This window comes from Kogia breviceps, chromosome 16, assembly GCF_026419965.1.
Source record: "Kogia breviceps isolate mKogBre1 chromosome 16, mKogBre1 haplotype 1, whole genome shotgun sequence".
NCBI lineage: Eukaryota > Metazoa > Chordata > Mammalia > Artiodactyla > Physeteridae > Kogia > Kogia breviceps.
The window spans coordinates 19,175,079-19,191,429 of NC_081325.1; the positions used below are offsets into that span (position 1 = coordinate 19,175,079).

The following is a 16,351-nucleotide window of genomic DNA, read 5'->3' on the forward strand; positions in this document are numbered from 1 at the left end:
GAATAGATTTTTAAAGGATTTGGGATGGGATATAATTTTGGTAGAAAAGAAATGGGGGGACTTCCCTGGTGGTCCAGTGGTTAGGACTCTGTGCTTCCACCGCAAGGGGCACGGGTTCGATCCCTGGTCAGGGAACTAAGATCCCACATGCCGTGCAGCATGGCCAAAAAAAAAAAAAAAAAAAAAAAGAAAGAAAGAAATGGGTAAGCTGTTGGAACATGTGTGAGTGTGTATTTTAAAAAGTTACCTAGTAATTTCATGCTCATGCATCCTTTTAATGGTCCACTATCTCTCTCTCTCTCTTTCTCCCTTAATCTATGGTTCTCATGAGCATGAAATTACTAGGTAACTTTTAAAAATACACACACATGTTCCAGCAGCTTACCCATTTCTTTTATAGGAGAACGAGGAAATGATCAACAATGTCAAACACTGGAGGGAGATCAAGGAGAATGAATGTAGTCTGAAAAATGCCTAAAAATGCTGTTTTCTGGTGCTGGTTTCAGAAGGATGTAACCAGTTGTAGTAAAGAAGAAAGAGAAGTGGACTGCCATTAAGGTACTGTGAAATTCCTGTGTAAAGGTGAGGTTGTGTGTGTGTGTGTGTGTCTCCAGAAAAAAGTAGATCCTAGAAATTTATAGTGAAAAAATGGATAAAGCATGGAATTCAGTTTGGCATGGGGAGAATTAAAGGTAAAGAAGAAATCTAAGATAATACTGATACTGTGAGCCAGAGAAATCTGAATGAGTAAGTGTTCACTGATGGAAGTACTGAAAGGAATTAGAAAACTAAAGGGATCTAATCCAATTCCTTCTTTATTTTAGAGGAACAATGAAGAAGAGAAAATAGTTTAGGAAAAATGATGAAGAATTTGGTTTTCTAGATGAAGTTCTAGTTGTTGGCAAAACATACAAACTTGGGTATTCTTTAGGATGCTTCAGGAAATGTGGTTCTAGAGGAAGAGGTGAATAATGAGGGCTAAAAATACAGATACAGAAATCATCTGAAATATGTCTTCTATTTGTATGCTACTTTAGAAGTAAAATTTCCTTTTATATCCACCTCACTTGATCCTTATAATTATGCTCTAAAGCAGGCAAAACAGACATAACTTCATTTCATAGATGAAACACATTCAGAAAGGTTAAGTGACTTGTCTGAGGTCACTCAACTAGTGACTAGGGCCTGAATAATTCAGTTCTTTTTTTGCTACACAATGCTTCCATTTTTTGTTTTAAAAAATTAAAAAAATTAGTTTTATCTTTTGGTCGTGCCACACGGCATGCAGGATTTTACTTCCCCAACCAGGGACCGAACCCACACTCCCTGCAGTGCAAGTGTGGAGTCTTAACCACTGCACTGCCAGGGAAGTCCCCACAATCCTTACATTCTGAATCCACTTCTAGACAGTAGCTGAAAATAGACATGACTGTGTAAAAATACGTGTGAGTACTGACAAAGACTAAATGGTAGTAGGCAAACATGAAAACAGAAGTGGTTGAATTATGTACAGTATATTTTAACTTTTGAGGAAGCCTGTGGTCTTTGTTGGGTAGTGATCAAAACCATTCTTGAAGAAAAGCTGTCTGTTGGGTTAAACAACGTCTAGCTAGGAAGCTACTGAAATGGTAATACCTGATTCTTGTCTGCGTGTGAGGATTAGGAAGTGAGAGAAATATTCTGAAGATAAGTCAAAGGTTGAGCCTAAGGAACCTTGTAGTAAGATACTGGTTCTAGTAACCACACAGAAAGGGGTAATAATTCTGAGAGTAAAAAGGTAATGACAGGTCTAATTTTAAGCATTATTAAAGATGTCAGTAGATTTTTTTAAAAACAGTATTTTATTTATTTTTTAAACTAATTTATTTTATTTATTTTTGGCTGCGTTGGGTCTTTGCTGCTGTGTGCAGGCTTTTGCTAGTTATGGCGAGCAGGGGCTACTCTTCATTGTGGTGGGTGGTCTCCTCATTGCGGTGGCTTCTCTTGATGTAGAGCACAGGCTCTAGGCACGCGGGCTTCAGTAGTTGTGGCTTGTGGGCTCAGTAGTTGTGGCTCGTGGGCTCTAGATCACAGGCTCAGTAGTTCTGGCTCATGGGCTTAGTTGCTCCGCGGCATGTGGGATCTTCCCGAACCAGGGCGGAGCAACTAAGCCCGTGCGCCACAACTACTGAGCCTGTACTCTAGAGCTCATGAGCCATGACTACTGAGCCCACGAGCCACAACTACTGAAGCCCGCGCACCTAGAGCCCGTGCTCTGCAACAAGAGAAGCCACTGCAATAAGAAGCCTGTGCGCCACAACGAAGAGTAGCCCCCACTCGCTGCACCTAAAGAAAGCCTGCACGCAGCAACAAAGACCAATGCTGCCAAAAATAAATAAATTTATTTAAAAAAAATTCAGTTTGTACAAGCACCTTAATCTTTTTTCTTATCTGATGGAAATATTTTTTCTATTAGAATGATAGCCTTTATTTAGGCTATTCTAAAAATATGCAGAAAATTTTATGTAGCCAGTTTTGCTGTCATACCTTTTTCTGATTTCTTCTATTACATCTACACAAAAAAAGGACTGGGGAGTATTAACTTTCTTCTGTGGTTTGATTTTAACTCTTTTTGTATATGGAGTTAATTGGATATATTTAATTTGGAAATAATATAAATGGGTTTTTTAAAAAATGATAATCAGTTGTACCTACACTCCTTATTAGATCTTTGCTTGGTCATTTCCAATGTCATTGAGCATATATTAAAAACTTGTTTAAAAATTCTTGGTTGAGTATTCTGCTTCACTGATTAAACTAAACTATCTCACCTTATGTCAGATCTGTACTGTTCCACTACTGACCTCACATTCCTTACATATAGTTAAGTTTTAAACAAGGCCTGAATATACCAAAATCCTATATGAATATACTAAACATAAATGTCAAGAAAATACATAAGATACTTACCACTGGTCTGACAATGTTGGAAAGAAGTGCTTCAAAAGCTTTAGTTTCTTCATCTTTTTCTTAAAAAAAAAATTTTTTTTGAATATTAAAAAAAAATGAACCTAAATGCAATCATCCCACTCCCTTCCCAATATGTCTTCTAAAACATATACTAAGTGGTTGGTATTTGAGAGTTTTATTTTCTAGTTTTTACCTCTTAGTTCATATTCAGCAGCTTGTGGCTCTTTAGAGTTCTGCCTCAGTTTCTATGTCTGTTTTGACCACGGTTACTAATTATAATACCACTATATACATCTGAACTAGTCAATAAGTTTTACGGAAAGTATATTTTTATACTTAAAAAAAAAGTAAAGAATACTCTCTCTCTGGAAAGTCCTTATTTGCCAATCTCATACCTCTTAATGACAAGTTAAGTATTTGTTTCATGACATGCCTTAACTGTGGTTCCCAAAATAGGAATATAATTGACTTGACCATAACTTATAGCCACCACTGAGGTATCTGAAACTTTAGCTTAACTCTTCTGAAACATCAGTGCTGAAAAGAATGATCAGAAGGTCTCAAAAATATGGGAGAACATTTTGATAACATCGTTAATATACAAGCAAAGAGGTTGTTAAAGGATTAAATTTGTTGATGGGGAATGGAAATTTTAAAGAAAAGGAAGTAATGCTCAGAGTTCATATGGTGAAAGTCACAGGTTAAAGGAAGGATCCAAGGGAAAACATGGGGATTTTGAAACAAGAGAACTTTTGAAGAAAGAAATGGACAATACTCTATCCTAACTACAAAGTATATAAATAGATTGGTGAATGACAGAACTAGGTGCTATCAGGAACTTGCATATAAAGAAGCTGGGAGGATTAAAGAGTTTTGATAAAAATCAGCATAGCCTTATCTAGGTACAGAAAGAAGAAGGAAAGGAATCTGGATGAACTTTGAGTTTTCCTATCAAAGAGAAATTTCTCTTGGTTAGAAAAGTTTAGATATAGGTGAAATTATTAATTGAGCTTTCCCAAAATATAAAAAGAAATACCCTAGTAACAATTTAGATTCTAAAACTTTCCCCTCACATTTAAGAAGTGTTAGGCTATTAATCGACAGTTTATGTGAAGCATGACGAAATGACTGAAAGGTTAGAATATACTTTTAGTAGGTTAAATGATGATAAAAAGTACAATTAGAATATATTTTAAATAGTTACCTTCTACTTCTGTATCAATTTGTGCACCACCTTTCCCCCTTCCTGACTTGTTCTTTGCTGATCCTATGTTTACACCACTAGCATTCTGCCCTTTCATAAGCCCATTATGTTCATTTATGGGAGAAGGGCATTTCTGGGGTGATGATGGTGGACTGTTCATTTTATCCTTCTGTGTTCCTTGGCGATCTTTTAATTTTTTCTGCAAACGTTCATATGTCTTACTAGATCTTTCATCTCTAAAGTTGGACCTTCCATGTGTAGAGTGGGCATCTAAGAAGAAATAAAAAATAAAAGACATTTAAAAAGGTCACTGTCTCCAAACTCATTTATGGCATGAGAAAAGAACAGGAAATAAATCTATCTATATTATATAAAACTTATTATAAAATATTTCAAAGAATAATCTTGCATAACAAATCTACTTCTGTGTCTCCACCAACTGAAAGAACCAAGCTTTGTGACTTGATTATAACTGTAATCTTACAGCCACTTCTTTCCTTCCTCTTTTCTCAACTATTAATCTCCATAGAAACAGCTTGGTGGTATATGCTATGACTATTACAGGTGGGGAATAAGAGCTGAACTGAGCTGTGTACAGTTCTGCTTTTACTCTTTTGTAGCCATTACTTTTAGCATCTCTTTCAACTTCAAACATATCAACTAGTAAACAGAAAATCTCCACCTACCTAAATTCCCTTATGACTCAAAAACAAATCATCACTAAAAAAATAAGGTTTTAAGAGTCAGTAAAAAGAAGTGAGTGGGACTGTTAACTAATAACAGAATCTAGGTACAGAGTATTACATCTTCAGATATTGTAAACTCAGGGCTGAGACTTAGAATGTATTCATTCTAATAAGTCATAGAGCAATATAATATAAATCAATACCCTCATAAATATTGTTAAATCAGTTGTCCTCAGAGTTCATTTTCATTGTAAAGTTAAAATCTGTAGTGAGGAAAATATTTTTCAAAGGAAAAGTCTCAAAAATCTCAGTCAAAAAAGTTTTATCAGTGATTTAAAAAAATTAGTATAATATTCTTGAATACTGTAAAGATGTGCACAATAATATTAAAATAAAAACCCAGGAATTTGGATATATACAAGAGTAAGTTTAGAGCCTTACTTCATATTATACACAAAAATTAACTCAAAATGAATCAAAGACCTAAATGTCGGAGCTAAAACTATAAAACTTATAGAAGGAAACAAGCACCACACATCTGCACGACTTTGGATTTGATAATTTCTTAGATATGACACCAAAAATACAAGCAATCAAAGAAAAAATAAGGTGGACTTCATTAAAATTAAAAACTTTTCTGCATCAAAGGATACCATCAAAATAGTAAAGAGACAACATGGGAGAAAATATCTGCAAATCATATATCTGATAAGAGGCTTGTATCCAAAATACATAAAAACATTTTCAACTCAAAAAAAGACAAATAACCCAATTAAAAAGAGGTGAAGGATTTAAATAGACATCTTTCCAAAGATGATATAAAAATTGCCAGTAAGCAAATGAAAAGATGCTCTACATCAGTAGTTACTAGGGACAAGCAAATCAAAATCACACTGAGATAATATTTCACACTCACTGGGATGGCTAGAATCTAAAGACAAATTTTGGCAATGACAGGAAGAAATCAGAACTCTCATACGTTGTTGGTAGGAATGTAAAATAGTACAGTCACTATGGAAAACAATTTTGCAGTTCTTCAAAAAGTTAAACATACAATTACCATATAAGCCAGTAATTCCACTCTTAGTTATATACCTAGGAGAAATGAAACCATATGTCTACACAAAAACTTGTACACAGATATCACAGCATCATTATTCAAAACTGACAAAAAGTGTAAACAACCCAAATGTCTATCAACTAATGAATGGAAAAACAAAATTATATCCACATAATGGAATATTTTTCAGCCATTAAAAGGAGAGGAGTACTTATCATGGTACAAGCTTGAAATATACCTTGAAAACAATATGTTAAGTGAAAAATGCTAGATACAAAAGGCTATATATTGTATGAAGATTTACATGAAATCTCTAGAGTAGACAAATCCATAGAGACAGAAAGTAGATTATGAGGTGGGGGAAAAGGGGGAATTGGGACTGACTCTTAATAGACACAGAGTTTCTCATTTGGGGATGATAGAAATGTGTTGAAATTAGATAACAGTAGTGAATCTAGCATCTAGTGAATATACTAAAAATCACTGAACTGTACACTTTAAAATGGTGAATTTTGTTACGTGAATTATCTCAATAAAAAAACCACAGGGACTGTAATTAATTAGTGCATACTTTAAAAATGTAGTTATCCAAATGTTTTTATATTTCATTTACTATGCAAATAGAATGATAAATGAACCATGAGGGGAAAATAAAAAATATGTTGTAATAACAGGAAATTTATTATCAAACAGATCTGAGAGGGTTAAAATCCTCAACAATGAACTAGTTGTGACCTTGCAGAAATTACTTAACATTTCTGATCTTCAGTTTCTTTTTTTTTTTTTGCGGTACGCGGGCCTCTCACTGTTGTGGCCTCTCCCGTTGCGGAGCACAGGCTCTGGACGCACAGGCTCAGCGGCCATGGCTCACGGGCCCAGCCGCTCCGCGGCATGTGGGATCTTCCCGGACCGGGGCACGAACCCGTATCCCCTGCATCGGCAGGCGGATTCTCAACCACTGCGCCACCAGGGAAGCCCTAACATAGTGTTTTTTCGTTTTGTTTTTAAATTAATTTTTATTGGAGTAGAGCTGATTTAAAATGTTGTGTTAGTTTCAGGTGTACAGCAAAGTGAATCAGTTATACATATACATATATCCACTCTTTTTTAGATTCTTTTCCCATATAGGTCATTAAAGAGTATTGAATAGAGTTCCCTTAACACAGTGTTTGAATAACAGAAAATGACTGTGATACTGTTACCATTTTTTGTTTCTTTTATATAGTAGTAGTACCTATTATATCCAAGCAAAAAAAAAGCCAACTCCATAAGACAGGAATATTTTAAGATACTTACCTACATCTCCATATACTTGTGAAGACTGATACTGTGTCATATACTGTGTTGCCATGTCTCCAGCTCCAGTTACTGGTGAGTACATGTGGCGTGGTGGAGGAGGCATCATGGTTGGTACAGGAATGAAACCAGGCAGAGGAGGATGTGGAGAACGATGGATGACTGTGTGACCGCCAGGATGAAACTCTGGTGCCTGAGGAACCACAACAACTCTTCGAACACCATTGTCTTCAATAACCTACAAAATGAATAACAGATTAAAAGTTTCTTCCATAGGATGTTAAGCAATCTTTTTCAAATATGTTAGAGTAAGAATTTTTACACCATTAGGAGTTAATTAAGAAATTTTACAGAACCAACATGAAAAGATTTTATTAAGTACATTACATACATATGAATTAGCACTGAACAACATGAAGTAGTTTTTGTTATACAATGCAATATAAATATTAAAACACTGATAAGACAACCTAATAATAATATAAACAATGAATTATGACATCTGGTATTTATCTTACATGATACATGCATTTAGTGATACAGTAAAAATGAAGGGAGTCTCAAGGGAACTTTTGGTTTGAACATAATATGGGAAAAAGCTGGATCCAGACTCCTAAGATCAACCATATATTGAATTTAGGTATAAAACTCTTAGGACCATGACCAGAACAATTTTAATAACTGAAGATCATTTCAAGGGAGGCAAACACCTAATATATTAACTCCCAGTTAAGAAAAATATCTGTGGCTCTGAGTCGTAGATATTACACGTTTTTAAATAGGGGTCACACTGTGGCAAAGGATTTTTTAAAACGCCAGATTTATTCCTTTTGAACCTCACTAGAACAACAAGGACATACAGGAAGGCCTAAAAAGATATAAGATTTAACCTCAAAATTAGAAATCCTTCTACTAAAACAGGGTCCTTAATCTTTTAGACTTAAATGATTACTACTTAAGTACAACAAATGGCTAATAACAGAAAACGATTAAAATGTAAAGTGCTAACTTAAAGGCAAATCCTGGTATTTTCAGGAAGGACACGTTTTACTATGCTCAAACGAATTGCAAATTTTGTTTATAAACATATGTGCTTGGGAGGAATATTAGAAAACACACTTATTTGGGTAAAGGTAAGCCTAGATTACAAATATATTACTGTTTTAGAAAGAATATAGTTGCTACTAAATAGCCTATTAAACTGACCTTACCTGTTGGAGTGTGAGATGACTTGTCTGTAATATGGGACCAGAAGAGCAAATGAATCACTGTTTTTATACACTAGCTCTAGAACTACAATGCCTGGCTTCTAGCACAATGGATGCTTCATATCCCACATCCCACCTCTCTCACTGTTTAACTCAGTTCTGGTTCAAGCCTCAGACAAGTGTATATGACTGACTGGTGGAAACTAAATCACATCTGGAAGCCTAGCTGAAGAAAATCTGGAAACTGTTTCGTTTTTTCAGCCTCTAACCTATAGGAACGGACATTAGAAGAAGTTTGAAATGGATTCTGAGTGAGCCAAACCACAGTGTCCGTCATTAACATACTACTTTCATCTTTCTCAACTCTCTGACTCACAAATCTTAAACGACCTTGCCTTTTCTGATAGGACTGTACTGTACATACTCTTCAACCTACCATCCCAACTGGTTCCAACCTATCATTATTGCTGTATCTTCTTCCACACCAAATCCTGAACCCTTAATTCCAGCCAGGCTGGTATACTAAAAAAAAGTATCTTCATACCTAACTGACATATTTCTTTATCTTGTACTTTGGTTTATGCCATCTACCCTCCTCACTTTGCTTCCCCTCAATCCATAACCACGCAAATCCCATCTCTCTTTCCAAATCTAGCAATACCCTCCTCCATTCATTAAAAAAACAAAAGATTTGTTTCTGAACAAAAAGAAATTGGTAATTTAGGAGAGAAAATACAGAGTGATGTGTTTATGTGGGCGCACACACTAACAGGGGCAGACAAACATGACATCAAAAGTAAATTACTGAGCATGCTGCATGGTGATAAATACTATGAGAAAAAAAAAAACAACCAAACAGAACATGTAAGGGGGATTAGAAGGATTGTGGGAGGGGAACAGGTTGTAGTATAAAAGAGTGATCAGGATACGCCTTATTGGCAAAATGAAATTTGAGCAGAGACTTGAAGGAACTGAAGGAATTAGCCACACAAAAATCTGAAAGAGTGTTCTGGGTAGAGGGAACAGTTAGAACAGAGCCTCTAATGTAGATGTGGCTAGAAGGAAGCCAGTGTGACTGGATCAGCATAAAGGAGGAGGAAGACAGAAACAGATGAGATCAAAGAGATACAAATGGTAGGGGAGGGACTTCCCTGGCGGCCCAGTGGTTAAGACTGCGCTTCCAACGCAGGGGGCGTGGGTTCCATCCCTGGTGGGGGAACTAAGATCCCACATGCCGTGCGTGGCCCGAAAAAAAAAAAAAAAAAGAAAAAAAAGGTAGGGGAGGTGGCCGAGTCAGGTAGGGCTGTATAGGCTTATTAAGGACTTGTATTTACTCAGTGTAACAGGGAAGCATTGCAGAGTTTTGGACAGAAGAGGGATACAAACAAAGTGATTCTCATCCAGGGGTGATTTTGTGGCAACACGTGGAGTCACTTCTGGTTGTCACACCTGGAGCTGGCGGCACTACTTTGCATCCAGCGAGCTGAGGTGAGGGATGCTGCCTCAATGCCCTGCAACACACAGGGCAACCCCACAACAAAAAATCACCACGCCTAAATGTCTACAGTGCTGAGGGTGAGAAGCTCCTGACATACTCTTACAGGATTACTCTGGCTGCTGAGTTGAGAACAGATTGTAGGGCAAGGGCAAAAAAGGGGAAATCATTCAGGAAGCTACTGCAGAAATCTAGGCAAGAGATGGTGGAGGTTTGGACCACGGTGGTAGCAGTGGAGATGGTAAGAAGTGGTCCACATTCTGCGTATCTTTAAAGGTAGCTGATAATTAAAGATTAGCTGATAATTCCAGCGGAGAAGTGTGAAAAAGAAGTTTTGGAACGATGGTATTGGACCAACAGTGAAAGGGAAGGCTGCAGTTAGAACAAGTCATTTGGGTGGTGCAGACCAGGGAAGATTTGGAGTTTTAGGTTTTGTGCATTTAAATTTGTTAAGTCTGTAAGACATCTAAGTGTAAATGCTGAGTAGGCAGTTAGATAACAGTAGTCTGCAGTTGCAGAAAGACTGGGAAAGGACAACCAGGTAAGGCAGGAAGAAAACTTAAGAATGTGGAGTCTGGAAGTTTGGTTAAGTGTGTCAGGGAGGAAGGATCAATTCTGTCAAATGCTGCTGACAGGTTTAATAAGATGAAGACTAAGGACTGACCATTGGATATAGCAATATGTAAGTCATAGTGACCTCGATGAGAGCAGTTTTAGCGTAATCATAGGGGCAAAGCCTGACTGGAGTGGATTTAAGAGAGAAAGTGGGGAGGAGAATTAGAGAAGTAACAGCACAATTCTGGAAAGTTTTCCTGCAGAGGGGAATATGGGAATAGGGTGGTGACTGACAACAGTAGAGTCAAGCAGCTTAAAAAATTTGTTTCTAGTGAGAGCAATTACAACAGACTGATATACTAATCAGCACAATCCATCAGAGAGTAAGAAATTGATGATGTAGGAGAGAGAATGCGAGTAAGGTCCTTGAGCAGGCAAAAGGAGATGAGATTCAGGGCTCCAGCTGGGGCACAGGATCTGGACAGGAGCAGAAAAGTTTGTCTTTGTTCTAGATGAAAAACAAGTATGGACTGATGAGATGAGAAGGTAGAGCATATAATTCCAGATATTGGTAGAGATGTGGGGGAGTTAGGAGCCTATAGATAGCTTCTCTTGATTATTCTCTGTGACCCTTTCCTAGACAACACAATCTCAGTGATCTCTCCTTCCTAACAATTCCATTGCATTTATTCTCTATCACTTGTTTGGTATCCATAACACTGTAGTATTTGTTAATTTTCCAAATCCATAAGTCTTACTCTATAATTTAACTGTAAGTTTCTCAAGGGACATGTATTAACTATTTAATCCTCAACACAATGCTACAAATAGGTAGTATTATTATCTCTGTTTTTTTTTTTTTTTTTTTTTTTTTTGCGGCATGCAGGCCTCTCACTGCTGCGGCCCCTTCCCACTGTGGAGCACAGGCTCCGGACACGCAGGCCCAGCGGCCATGGCCCATGGGCCCAGATGCGCCACGGCACTTGGGATCCTCCCGGACTGGGGCACGAACCCGCGTCCCCTACATTGGCAGGCGGACTCCCAACCACTGCGCCACCAGGGAAACCCTATTATCTCCATTTTTTAGATGGGGAAACCGAGGCACAGAGATGTCAAATAACTTGCAAGGTCACACAGGTAGTAAGTGGAGGAGCTAGTAACTGAACTCAGGTAATCTGGCTTCAATTCTATGTTCTTATTCATTTTTTGGGCATAGAATCTACAAACACCTGGCTTCTACAGCCTTTAAAAATTTCACAAACACAAGTGAGATCTCATAGGTTAAAAAAGAAATGTCTAAATTACTTTTGAAATTAAAACTTTTCTTTTGAAAGAAACATTTCAAAAGAAATGTTTTTCTTTTCTTCTGAAAAAGAACATTTCAAATATAAAGATAAGCTGAGGGAAGAGAGATTGGGGAGTTATTGTTTAACAGGTTGTGAAAATGAAGAAAAGAAACCTCATTTAAAAAAAGAGTTGGGAAGCCCTGAAGGCTTCTCACTTACTACTGCTTGTTGCCCCTTGCAGACACTAGCAAGAAGCATACCTTGCATTCCCCAACCAGAAGAAGCTTACTTTACATACCCCAGCTGGAGGAAGGAAGATTTTTCTCCTCGCCCAGCAACAGCCCAGCCAACGAGAAGCCACCACAACTAGCCTAATGAGAAGCAGCCATAACCCTGAACTCTCTTTCCTCCAATGGATTTTGCTCAAAAACCCACCCCTTCCTAACTCCCCTCCTTTTCTTTATAAAAGAATAGTCCTCTTCTTTGTTTTAGGGACTGCTTGTGGTTTGCCATAGTTTGCATGCCCTGAACTGCAATTCCTCTGCTATTCCTAAATAACCTCATTTCGCTGCTATAATAACTATGTGTTTTATTTTTAAGGTTGATAAGGTACAGAGTTCAGCTTTGCCAGGTGAAGAGTTCTTGTGGATGTATGGTAGTGCAACAGTGTGAATGTACTTAATACCACTGAACTGTACATTTAAAACAGTTATGATGGTAAATTTTTAGTGTGTATTTTACCACAATTAAAAAAAAAAAAAAAAAAAAGCTAAGATGCAGAGATTAAAAAAAAAAAAGAGCCAGACCAGGACCAAGAGTGTGTGGAGAACTCCACCACTTCCAGTAACCACCTGAGCAGCCAGTAACTTCAGAGTAAGGCCAGAGACCTCAAAACTATCTGCTAAGTCTCCAGCTGCTAAGAAATAGCCAGGACATTGAATTTTATACCAACAGGGTAAACTGACGGTGATGATTAAAATAAAATCAAGTCGTAAAAAGGTAAAATATCCAAATTAGTCTATGTTAAAAAAAATTAAAGGCAATGAGATAAAATTAAATGGAACTATCAGCGTAGTCTGACCACCTAACCACATATGCCATGCAATTTCTAATTAGGCAAAGCTCTGTTTTATCGAATACAGACGTAATTGAGAGGGACTGCAGAGAAAGGAGGTTGTGTTTACTGTCTGACATTTTATATTGTGCACCAGAATATACATTCCATGACAGATCTGTTCTGTATACTGTTTTCTTCCCAATATCTGGTATAATACACCTAGCATATGACAGACGCTCAAAAACTTTTTTGTTTAATGAATGATATGACCAGAAATAAATTCTATTAGTTCTACTCAAATGCTCCCCTGCTCCCCCTAACAACACCAAATTACTAGGGTTTTGTGACTTCTTCAATGCCTACAGTCTTTGCTTCCTCACTACTTTTAGCAACCTACTTCTATTGCCTCACCCTGAACCCTGAACTACTCCAACTTTAAGTTATTAAACAGTAATAAAGATATTTTCTGGCCATTCATCCAACAGATATTTATTTTATATATCTAATCAAACACACAGCAATGTCACTAAGCGACTACAACCTTTCTCTTCAGCTCTTACTGTGACTCTTCGTCCTCATCTAAACCTCTAAGTCCCCTTCCAGTCTCTTACACTGCTGCCCATCTTTTTTGGCTGTTCTCTCCATGAGAGACAGGGAAGACTGAGATCAGACTGGTTTGTAGAATTTTTGAAAAACTTAACTGACCTCATTGCTGTGGGCTGACATAAAGGCACAGTGAAATACCAAGTCCAGCTCAATGGAGTAATCTGAAACTTTTTATGAAGCTGATATAGGCCCTTTCCCCACATTATGAGATCTATAATCCCCTCCCTGTTAGGTACCCTCACATCACCATAACAACCCACATTCTATAAAAAACAGGGGAGCCATTCACTACAAGAAAGGCAGAAGGAGAGAACTTTTGCTATTACCTTTCAGGAGTTCCATTCAGGTAAATCTATAATATTTTCTTGATAATTCATTAACTCCATCCTTAAAATACCAAGTGTTCTGAGCTGCAATGCCCTTAGCGACTATAAGTTATTATTATTTGCCAGGAAATTAAGTTCCTTCTACACTTGTCACCTTTTGCTTTCCGTGTCATCATTTGCTTTGTTTTTTGAGTTTTACTGTTTCTGTTTGTTTCTCTATTTGATGTCTCAGTTCAGTTGGCACATATTTCTGCCTCTATGCAGTATGTCAAATCTCTCATAAACCTCCCTTTCTTACTTGTTAAACTATAATAATAGAGTTCGTGAAGGTTTTGTCTCCAGGTTATAATAACACTTGATGCAATTTTTTCCCTACCCTTTTACATGTTTTCCAAGTTTTCTACGTAATAATGATCAGAAAAATATACAACTTTTAAAATATACAACTATATTTGTTCTTTATCACTAAATATATTTCCCATTGGCTTGTTTGCAAAATTAATATTCCTTTATATTTAAGCTTCCGGTGAACTACATTTTGAACTATATTTAAGCTTCTGGTGAATTACATTTTGCTTTATGCATATCATTTTAATTAACTTTAGGTTTCCCTATCATATTGGATGGTATCTTACACAGTGTCATAGTTAATAAAAAAATTTTTTTTAAAAAAAGATCCATTTTTCTGATCCAACAGTAAAAGTTATGTAACTGAAAAATTAAGTCTGACTATTCCCATTACTGCTGAGTAGAATGCTAAAGTATCAGAGCAATAAAGTACAAATATAAAATAAACAATATTGTGGAACTCTTGAATAGATATGCAAAGGAACTATAATACAACTGGCAATTTTAATGGCGAGTTTGGGTTTTGCAAATTACAAATGAGAAAAACAGAACCAGTTAACCCCCAAATTACCCAGTGTATAATACCCTGTCTGTTATTCTCAAAAATGAAGTTAAAATATATGAGTTAATGATGAGTTCATACCTGAAGTGCTTCTAAACTTAAGGGGGACATGCCATTGGTAAAACATCAAAAATTTGAAGGTTGATTTATCCTGGGTAAATCATGATTTCTTCCTGTTTCTACTAATAAGTATTTTTGTTAAATCTTGATCTTAAATTAAGATCTATCTATCTTTTAAATCTTTCATTTTTCAGCCTCAATATGCTCCTAGATATGTAGCATCATTACTTCCTCAGTGGTAGAGCTAAATGGTCCCAACACTGGATTTTAATTTTTGCAGTCCCTGCTTGCCTGACCAAACGTTTTAGGATACATACATTTGCTGAATCCTGTTAGTATGTATTGAATTACATGATGATATAGCAAAAACATTACTTGACCCTCCTTGGATCACTGGCCTTCAATAAGAGATACAAGGCCGGGATGGAGGTGATTAAACCTGCTGCCCTGAGGGGAGAACAGTGTACGAAAGTCTAAAAGGAGACTATAGATGATAGCTATTCATGGATTTAGTGTGTGTGCTACTTCGTTCCTGCTGAGCCAAATACAGCTTGTACTTAACAACAGCCATCTCTGTGTCTTAACATTTGGTTCAACGCCCAGCTTCTATATTTGCTAATATAATTACGTTTGCTTATGTGCCAAGTTTTGCACAATTATCAAGCTCTTAGTTGTGCCTAGAACTTGGCTCTTTATAAGTATTTTCTAACATCAGAAATTGCATATGTCAGGCAATGGGGGATGTACTTCAACAGTGATGTCAAAATGTTAGAATCCATAGTGGGTACTTAAATTATTTCAATAATGATGAAACTAGATTTTTGTCCTTGGATTACCACTGTGTGCTTAAAATGATACATTTCCTAGAGATAATCTTAAACTAAGATTGATTAATTGTTAATTAATAATTAGCCTCACATAATCCTTCCAGTAAGATTATTGTTAAAGTTCATTCTCTTATCTGACAAATATTTATGAAGCACCTACTATATTTGAGTTACCACAGAACAAAAATAATAATTAAAAGGTACCTCCCTATGCTCAAGGAACTTAAAATCCCATTTAAGAAGAATATATATATATACACAATTACAATACCAGGTGGTACATAACACATAACCAAAGAATGGTACAAATAACTCGATCTAGTTTCTCAAGGATGGGTAGAATTTCAAAAGGCAGAAATGAGGGAATGAGTAACATTCCCCAAATAACAGCATTAACAAAAGCATGAAGAAAGAAAAACATCAAGTGAGCATGTGAGTAGTCATGTTTGGCTGCAAAAATAGATTACGTGATTAGATGTATCAAGAGAAGGGTACGAAGACAAACTAGAAGAGAACTGTGTTAAGGCCTTATATGTCAAGAAATCTAGACTCCATTGAGTGGACAAGCCAAATAATAAGCACAGAAGTGAAAAAAATCGAAGAAGTAATATAGGAAGATTATTTCAGTAGCTCTTGGCCTAAAGATATAGAACCTCAACTTGGATGATTATTTGATTGATTTACTAATATTTATTAAGCCCTTAATATATGACAGGCATTGTACTCAGCATCGAGGAAATAACAATGAATATGAATCCTCTATGATCTAGTCCCATTATCTCTCTGACCTCATTGCTTACTATTATTCTGCCTTAAGGACTCAGTC

At 36.6% G+C, this 16,351-nt stretch overlaps 1 protein-coding gene across 5 annotated transcripts in view; it reads right to left on the reverse strand.

The window, feature by feature from the left end:
• The window catches only part of FNDC3A (fibronectin type III domain containing 3A), a 155,812-nt gene that overhangs the window by 45,560 nt on the left and 93,901 nt on the right, over window positions 1–16,351 (reverse strand). For all 5 annotated transcript variants that reach the window (XM_059041671.2, XM_059041669.2, XM_059041673.2 and 2 more), the window contains 3 exons: window positions 7,196–7,433; window positions 4,154–4,423; window positions 2,950–3,008 (listed from right to left, as the gene is read on the reverse strand). In XM_059041671.2, the coding sequence (XP_058897654.1) occupies window positions 2,950–3,008; window positions 4,154–4,423; window positions 7,196–7,433 (567 nt within the window). The remainder of the gene's footprint in view (window positions 1–2,949; window positions 3,009–4,153; window positions 4,424–7,195; window positions 7,434–16,351) is intronic.